We start from the raw sequence: 8,942 nt of genomic DNA on the forward strand, positions 1-8,942 counted from the left end.
TAAAGATAGGTAACCAAGACAATGCCTCAATAGCATCCCAAGAGCATGACAGTTATAAAGCAAATGTAGGTAGCATCCATGAGCAAGACATACATCCCAATAAATATCTCTGACAACCAAAATGACAGCCAATAAAAAATTCCAGAATAGAAAATGAGAGTCCAAGCCAAGTCTTTAGAGAGCACTAAAGCTCAACAAGTATATGGTACACTGTGCCAAGACAAATGCATCAAGCCGTAGGCGTCGGGTAAGCATGTACCCAAATAGCATATAACTGTCAAAGCACTGACCACCACTGTCAAGCATAGACCAATGTCAATAAGTGCGGGCTGAAATAAGTTCAAGCTTCCAAAAGCATCCGGATCCAATGACAAGCTTGAAGTCGTCCCTCGATGATCAATACATCATAGCATAACCCAAGACATACACCCGAAACCAATAGGCATATGTCAAAGCATAAAAGATAGCTTCAGCCCAAGAGTATTCAGCATGCATTTACTTTTATAAACTGAGTATTTCCAGCCCTACAATCAGGCCAAAATCATAGCATTACATGTAGCTTCAATCCCCCAATCAATCGGGATGCAATAGGCATCAAATCGGTTATGTAGTCATGCCCAAACAAGCATAGGCATAAACTGTGAATGTAGCACTAGCATCAAATGTCTATGGACTGTTTATAAGAGTCCTGAAACATTGTTTTCAGCCACCAATCAATGCCTAATCTATGAGGATCAATGCCAAGTACAATACATGTGCAAAAAAGGCCTGAAATGGAGCCCGAACAAGTGATCAATGCCAAGCTGGAGCTGGAGCTAAAGTGGCTGACTATGTGGCTGCCCAAAAAAACAAGCGTAGATTGTGTGATGTTGCTACTGCTCCTGTTGGTCCATGTGGCAACTCTGGAGTGGTTGGAGGGCTCAAACATGAGCCAAAGGGGCCTGGGAACAAGCCTCTAGCAGTCCATAACCGAGGGCAAAGAGATATGAAGGTTGGAAGCTTCAATGGTGGTTGCCCTGTTTGCCTAGACCTGTGGACTGAAATAAAAATCTGAAATAATGAAGCAATACCTCAATGTCAATGCCCTGATGGTGTCTCAATAGGCCAAGAAGAAGCTCGGGAAGCCGGGGAGTAATGGGAGCTCAAGAGAATGAGCTATGGCTGCCGAGAAGGAGACCCAATGCAAGTGGGGAGTCAATGGGAAGCTGAGAATGTCACGAGCCAAGCTTAAGAGTCGGGAAGTCAAGCTCTAATACTAGTTCAAAGGAGAGAAGGATCGAAGCTGGCACTCGAGAGCTATGGCGGGAGAGCAAGAGCAAGAAAAAGAGAGAGAGAGACAAGAAATGGGAACTCCAACAGTCACAATGTCTGACTAGGCCTTCCTTTATTCAAAATGTCACTAAAAGAATAAAGAATAAAGTGACGGTGACGGGCGCCCACCACCTGCAGTGTGTAGTGGTGGTGATTGTCAGTGTAGTAATACACGAGCGGCTAGGCAGAGGCGCCTTTACCCCCAACACTCTCTCTCCCTCTTCTTCTTATTCTTCTCTTCTTCTCTACTCACTCTCTCCCTCTTCCTCTTATTCTTCTCTTCTTCTCTAATATCTCTCCCCTTCTTCTTCTTCTTACCCGAGCATCAGCAAGTCGTGGCCTTTCCAACTTTCTCATCCCCTTGACGATGGGGATTTATATAAGTGTTTTTTTTTGGGGGGGGTGGGGAGGGGGGGGGGAGGGGGGAGAAATTAGTAATGGCAGCCCCCCCTTGCCACCTTCAAGGCAAGCGGCAATGGCCTCCCCTTCCACCTCCCATCACGTGGCAGCAGCCCCCTTGTGCCCTTCATGGCCATGGCAGCCTCCCGCGTGGGTGTCTTGACAATCCCCCCTCCTTGGTTTGTCGACACGATCGCCCCCCCTCCCCTCACGCCGTCCGCCAGTTGGCGGTGTAACTAGGGGATTAATTTTTTTAAAAAAAATCATTTTATTACGATGGGACTGTTACAATGAAAGCACAATCCAAGACAAATAGATTGCTATAAATGGTAGCAAAACAATCCAAAAGCACATCCAAGATCGTGTCTAACAAAGGAAAAACTTCAAAGAGTAGGGTTGTCCACTAACTGCCAAAGAATGTTGGCCAAGTCAAGGCATCTGCCCTCATAAATGATGCACAAACCTACAATTATAGCAAGCTAAAAATAATAACAACAACCAATGCCAAGTGTGGGCAATCAATTGATAAATCCAATCTACAACTGCCAAGTATACCCTACAAGATGTGGGATATGTACAAACCACTAGGAGTCACTAAGCATGTGACCAATATCATGAACTGCCAAACTCAATATATCAAAGAGAGATACATCCAATAGGCATAATTGTCATGTATATAGTAGGCCTCAAATATGGTGGAAGAGAATTGTCAGATACACAACTGACTGAGTAAGTGTAAAGAAGCTCAATATATAGCCGAGCATGATGAATACATCACTGATAACAAGCTGACAAACATAGGTGCCGGTTCAAACCATGAATCAAATCAGCCCACTAGGCAACAACTACATCCAAATAACATCAGAAGATCATAGACATAACTCAACCAAGTCCCATGGTCTCACTGAAGTAAACTCAACTGCATAAACCCAAAGCTATGCTCAAATGCAAAGTATCAAAGTAGTGCAAGTAACTACCACTCAAACAAAACTGAATACCAAATAAGCAATGCAAGCTCAATACATCAAGTACATGGCCATCCAAGCATCCAAGATACATGAAGCATAAGCCAAGAGCATAAAACCCAATAGAGTTTTCAAGCCTATAACTACATAAGCCACTGAAGTGGCAAAGATATGTAAACATGGCCAAGATGAATGTCACCAAGCTCAAAATGAAAGATAAAAGCTTTCAAAAGCATATTTGAGTGTAGACCATCAATGGCATACATCAATAGAGACCGAATGAAGCATCTGAATAACATCCAAGAGCAATAGGCAAAAAACTTCCCTATGTAAAATCTTGTTGCCTTGTTATTATAGTACATAAATGATAGTGAAATCTAAGCTATTTTGAGCTCAAATCAATTACAAAGACATCCCAAGACATCAACATAACATCCCCCATCGATTTAGTATCAATATGCAAGCCTAAAACCATTAGTAGAGCAATATGGAAGCCATTGTATCTAAGAAGACACTATTCCAAGTCTATCAGAGTAAGTATGTTGTTCATATACAACAATAACAAAGTTTGGGAGTTCCGAAACTCAAGTGTCCAATCTTGGAAGTGTCGATAGGTTGCCCAAGTTCCGAGGAGTGCACATGCCACATAGGAGGTAGGAGATACACCAAACTGATCATCAAGAAAGGGGGTTGGACTACTAAGTGCAAATCACACTGAGTTGGCTACCCTACTTGCTACTCATGTTGCTCAATACTAAGGCTCAAACACTGATGAGAAATGCCTTTTGCACCCCTAGAGCAAGCCTCAATAGGTAGGAACAAAGTAGGTAGAAAATAGAGCTCAATGCATATCTTGGGGTGAAGAAGCCATGGCTGCCATGAGTGAAGAGCTAAAACTGTCAAATCGGAGTTGGGGTGAAGCATCTCAATCTCGTCTGATACCAATTGAAGGGGGAAGCTTTGAGTGGAAGAACGCGAGTGGAAGCAAGAGCTATGGTGAAAGGAGCAAGAGAGCAAGAGTAAGAGATACATGATGTGGGAACTCCAATAGTCACAATGTGTGACCAACCTTCCATTTTTCAAATGTAACTAAAAGAATAGAGAATGAATTGGTAGTGATGGGTGTCTACCATTTGTATAGTGAATGGGTACTATCAGTGTAATGACTACATGGGTGATTAAGCGCAAGTGCCTTTAGCTCGAACACATTTGATAAGTGTATGTCTCACTAATTATTTATGTTATTTACATAGGTTGATCAATAATTATTTGTGTTACTTATATAGATTGAGCCATAAGTATTCATGTGTCATAATATTTACTCCTTTGCCTAACATGTTATGACTTTCACTTTTAACTAAGAAGACTTGGATATGATGAGGAATTTGTGACGAGCTTTAGGTAGATTGTTTATGGAATATGAAAAAGTTAAAGCTTTAAATACCCTAATGCTCTTCTACTACTACACCATATTGATTGGAAGATTCCATTATAATCTAATCGCTACTCAATGGTCCCCATAAAAAAATGGTACTTACTTAGAAGAATAGGTGTGTTGGAACTTTGTTGGAACAAGAGATTGTAAGGATGATTAGTTCTTGTTGACATATTTGGTGCATAATATCACCTTAAGTTGTTAAGGTATTATCCCCACTTCTATGGACATCCATTGCTCTGAATGTTTGAAAATATTGTAAACAAGGATGTGTGAGGGAGTTGTAGCTATGCTCCATATACTTTGCTATTAAATTTGGTTGAGCATACTTAAGGAACATTGTTGTGTACTAAGTCTTGGGAATTGGATATTCAAAAAGTAGTAGCTTTGTGATGATTTGTGCCATCGAGGAAGCGAAACCTAGAGTTTGAACTCATATAGCCACAATACAACTCACACTCAAACCACTAGGCTATGACCCCATTAGCTAATATTTGGAAAAATAATATAGAAATAGCATATTTTAGTTAGCCTAACGCACTTTGAAAGCCCCTTCATAGTTTGCTATAACTCTAATATCTCTTTGAAAGGCTAGTATCGAGCCTTAATGTTGATTATGGATGTTCATAAAGAGCCTTCTCATGTTCCATTACATCATGTAATTAATAGAATGTGAAACTCATGGCAATCTCATCATAACTATGAAGTTTCCAATGAGTTCTTTAGAGAGATGGGTGTGTTTGGAACCAACAAACTTAATTTCTAACAACTATTTTGTCATACTTCTCACATGGGCATAATCATTGAGATAGAATTAAAACATCTTGTGACAGTGGAGTAAAATTGGTGCAATAAACATATAGTTTGGTGACTAACCTGTAACACCATGGAGTCTTCAAACTCGTTCCCTATAAGGAGCTCCAAAAGGATTATACCATAGCTATATACATCAGCCATTGTGGTAATGGACTTCTTGAAGTTGTGCTCTGGTGTTGAAAATGCTGCCAAGTTTTGAGCTATTGAACTTTCCAAAAGAGGCATCATACCAAAGTCAATTATTTTAGGCACCATCGTCTCATCTAATAAGACATTGGATGACTTTAGATTTCCATGTGGTACTTTTTGTGCTTTCATTTGCATGTGAAGGTAAGCCATTCCTTGAGCAATGCCTTGAGCAATTTTCAATCGTGCATCCCAATCTAAGGGAGCTTGGTTAGGCTTGTGATCATCTGTGTGATTTACAAAACACTAGAATAGTTAGTCAAAATTATTCATAGGGACTAAACTCCTATTAGTTTTGATGCGACAACAACTCACACTCACAATTTTCTAAGGCCATCACTTTAAGAGAATTCCATTGGCAAAGATAGATGATATAGGACAATTTATATTGCATGTTACATTTACATACTTTATGACTCATCTATCTATGTACATGCACATTGTGTGTATGTGCACGTGCACATGTGCATGTGTGTGCGTGTAGATGCACATGTGTGTGCAAGTTTTGTGTGCATGCATGTGCATAAGCATATCTAGAAATGGCAATGTACATACTAGAGACTAGATATGTTCAAATAAGCACATAAATGTCCATGAATACTCACATTGTTCATAGGCATGCATATAGATAATCTGGATATACTTAATTATGAAAGTGCATACAATCACCAACAACTAACATGAAGGAGAAGTTGTATGATCTCAAATTACCTTGCAAATAAGAGGAAAGACTCCCGTTCGAGATGTATTCATAGACAATGAATTTTTCCTCTTTGGAGAAGTAGTAACCACACAATTGAGCAATGTTGGGATGTTGAACGTGTCCAAGAGTTAGCATGTGTTGGTCAAATTCATCTTTTGCAATGTGATGCATTCCCCTTAGCCTTTTTACAACAAGTGGAACATGTCCATCTTGCCCATTTAGAATTGCTTTGTATGTGGCCCCCAAGCTACCCTTTCCAAGGAACTCTGCTGAAGCTAAAAGTAACTCTTGTAAATCAAACATAACTCTACCTCTTTTTGGAAAAACAACCAACTTATTTTTCTCATCATTAATTGTCATATCAAATCTCTTTGATCTATCATAGTGCTCGTAAGGCTCCTTGATGCTCATCATATCCTTTTCCTTCTTATTCCTTTTTTGTCTACCTCTAAATGAAGTCACATCTTGAACCTTTGAATGGTTTTTCTTCCTAAAACAATAAATGAGGACAATGAAGGGTGCAACCACTATTATTACACCCCCAATGGCACTCATGACAAAAAGAATGTTTTTGGACATGCCCCCATTTCTTTTGCTTTGACAAGGAGTTGTTAAAGGATCTCCACAGAGATTTGGGTTGTTCAGGTATGAGTTAGTTAAGAAAATCTGCAGTTGGGAAGGGTTTGGAATAGGCCCATTGAGCTCATTATTGGACACATTGAAATAAATCAAGGTATTTTGATTAAGGGAAGGTAGGCTGCCAGTAAGGTGGTTGTCCTGTAGGAGGAGGGTGTCAAGTTGGGGGAGAGAAGCTAGGGAGGAGGGGATGTCACCAGTGAGGTTGTTGAAAGATAGGTCAAGCTTATGGAGGCGGGGGGTGTGTAGGAAGATGTCGGGGATGGACCCGGAGAAGCTATTGTGGCTGAGCCAGAGGCACCTAAGGAAGGGGCTATGGAAGGGGGGCAAGGGGCCGTGGAGCATAGTGTCTTTGAGGCTAAGTTTTCTCAAGTGGGAGAGAGAGTCAAGGGTGTTAGGGACAAGGAGGCCACCGAGGGGCCTTGACTCGAGGATGAGGTGCCACACCCTCCCTTTGTTGCATATGACCCCATCCCACATGCAAGGGTTGGGGCCGGTCCAGTTGGGGAGCAGGAGGCCATGCAGGATGTCAGCTCCTCTCATGAAGCCGAGGAGGGCCTCTCTGTCTTGGGTGATGGTTGCGGGGGAGCTGGAAGAGGCCATGGTGCAGCAAGCGAGGACCACCCCCCAATACATCATGAGGGCTCTGGACGCTGAGATGGGTCCTCTATGTTGAGCAGCCTCCGCCATAGCTGCTGTGAATTGTCAGCTGATGCAGCTTTTCTCGATACACCTTATCATCACAGAAACAGAGAGAGAGAGAGAGAGAGAGAGAGAGTGTGTGTGTGTGTCTCTCCGATCAGCCGGCATGAAGCCTGCAGATGGGTCCTCTATGTTGAGCAACCTCCGCCATAGCTCCTGTGAATTGTCAGCTGATGCAGCTTCTCGATACACCTTATCATCACAGACACAGAGAGAGAGAGAGAGAGAGAGAGAGAGAGAGAGAGAGAGTGTGTGTGTGTCTCTCCGATCAGCCGGCGTGAAGCCTGCAGCCGTGTTGTTTTGTATTGCTTCTCTTCTCTTCTCTCTCTCTCTCCGTGTCTGTGCGCGCCGGCCTTTTCATTGATCATTGCTTTTGCTGCTTAGTCCGCCCACATCTCTTAGGAGAAGTTTAAATTAACGGGAGTTTTATGGAATATTCTTTCTAGGGTAAGAGTGCCAATAGTTTGAACTCAATTCTTTCTAGGGTAAGAGGGCCAATAGTTTGAACACCTTCACGAGTTGAACACCTAAGGATCTAAACGTTGGAATTCACCGCAAATAGACATTCATTGTGGAGATAAAATTTTCGCATTTCAGGGTGTCAATGTGTTCGCAACATCTATTCCTACTCTCGCAAAATTACAAATTTCTACTTGCTCAATGTGGCAATCGAGCACCCACATCTCCAATTGCTTTTGTTTAAAAAGGGCACTTATAATGCACTGAATGAGGATCCTTTAATAAGGGTGCACTATCCCACATAAGAACATTGCCCCTTTTATAATAAAAAAACCTAGTGCCTTGTAACATTAAAAATGAAATTTGTATACAAAAGAAAAGTTACATTTTGATCAAGATATTGCATGCTTTTTAAAGGAAAAATAATTACAATTTTTTCTTAAAGAAGAGATGCTTTTATAATGAAGAATATTCAAGGATTGCTACCATCCATATAATATTCTCTTCAAGAAAAAACACATGAAATTATCATCATCCATCTTGTTCAAGAAACTACAAGGCACTTAGTTTCAATATCCCTAAGGGTCCCACAATTGTTGTTTAAGCTTCATCACAAATGCGATATTCTATACATTTGCTTGAAATTGAAAGCACAAGTGTGTGACAGAGTAAAAGAATATAAATCTCGTTAATAACCCAATATTCACAATAAATCATTTATAGTTTTTAGGGGAACCAAATATATGAGAGAACTGTTGAAACAAGCTAAGATCACATGCCAAGTTAACATTAGGAGAAGATAAGGCAAATAACCCAAATGAGTAAGTACTTTCATTCTAGTCTAACTCATGTGTCCCAACCGGCCATGCACAAGGAAACACTTGGCTACCCGATCACAACAACATGGTCACGCACACTAGATACATGTAGTTGATACAAAGTATCACTCTTTGAGCCTCTAGCAATAACCCTAGATCCCTTATAGATATTCCATTTCCCATCACCAAAGGTAGTATGAAAACCATCATCATCTAGCTGCCCAGTATACTGATCAAGCTCTTCTTGAGCTGGGGTACATGCCATACATTTTGAAGAGTAAGGACAGATCCATGCTGAAACTGCAATTACACACTACTAATGCCTACAATGTCACATGCATAGTTGCCCCCCAAATGGACAATACCATGTCTACCCCCAATGTAGTCTGAGAACCACTCACGATGAGGAGTACATGAAATGAGGCACCTGAATCCAAGATCCAGGTATGCATGTCGTCATCTGTATCTGCTACCAAGGCATGTGAACTGAAGCAAGAAGAGACAAGGAGTAC

General features: G+C 41.2%; 1 protein-coding gene across 1 annotated transcript; it reads right to left on the reverse strand.

Moving 5' to 3' along the window:
• Positions 1–2,113: 2,113 nt before the first annotated feature.
• Positions 2,114–7,141, reverse strand: LOC148018051 (pollen receptor-like kinase 4). The gene is made up of 3 exons (XM_087661540.1): positions 5,824–7,141; positions 4,987–5,339; positions 2,114–2,173 (listed from the first exon to the last, which is right to left on the reverse strand). Exons 1-3 carry the CDS (start codon positions 7,139–7,141, stop codon positions 2,114–2,116), a joined length of 1,731 nt encoding a protein of 576 aa, XP_087517666.1.
• Between the last annotated feature and the right edge of the window lie 1,801 nt (positions 7,142–8,942).

The sequence above is a fragment of the Lygodium microphyllum genome, chromosome 21, assembly GCF_053477565.2.
Source record: "Lygodium microphyllum isolate KBCC chromosome 21, Lygodium_microphyllum_v1.1.10, whole genome shotgun sequence".
Classification (NCBI taxonomy): domain Eukaryota; kingdom Viridiplantae; phylum Streptophyta; class Polypodiopsida; order Schizaeales; family Lygodiaceae; genus Lygodium; species Lygodium microphyllum.

Excerpts from the sequence above, each read along its gene's own strand:
- LOC148018051 (XM_087661540.1), bottom strand. The coding sequence starts at position 7,141 with ATGGCGGAGGCTGCTCAACATAGAGGACCCATCTCAGCGTCCAGAGCC. Across the intron at positions 5,340-5,823 it reads TCTTTCCTCTTATTTGCAAG|ATGATCACAAGCCTAACCAA; the intron begins GTAATTTGAGAT and ends TAAATCACACAG. Across the intron at positions 2,174-4,986 it reads AAGACTCCATGGTGTTACAG|GTTTGTGCATCATTTATGAG; the intron begins GTTAGTCACCAA and ends CTATAATTGTAG.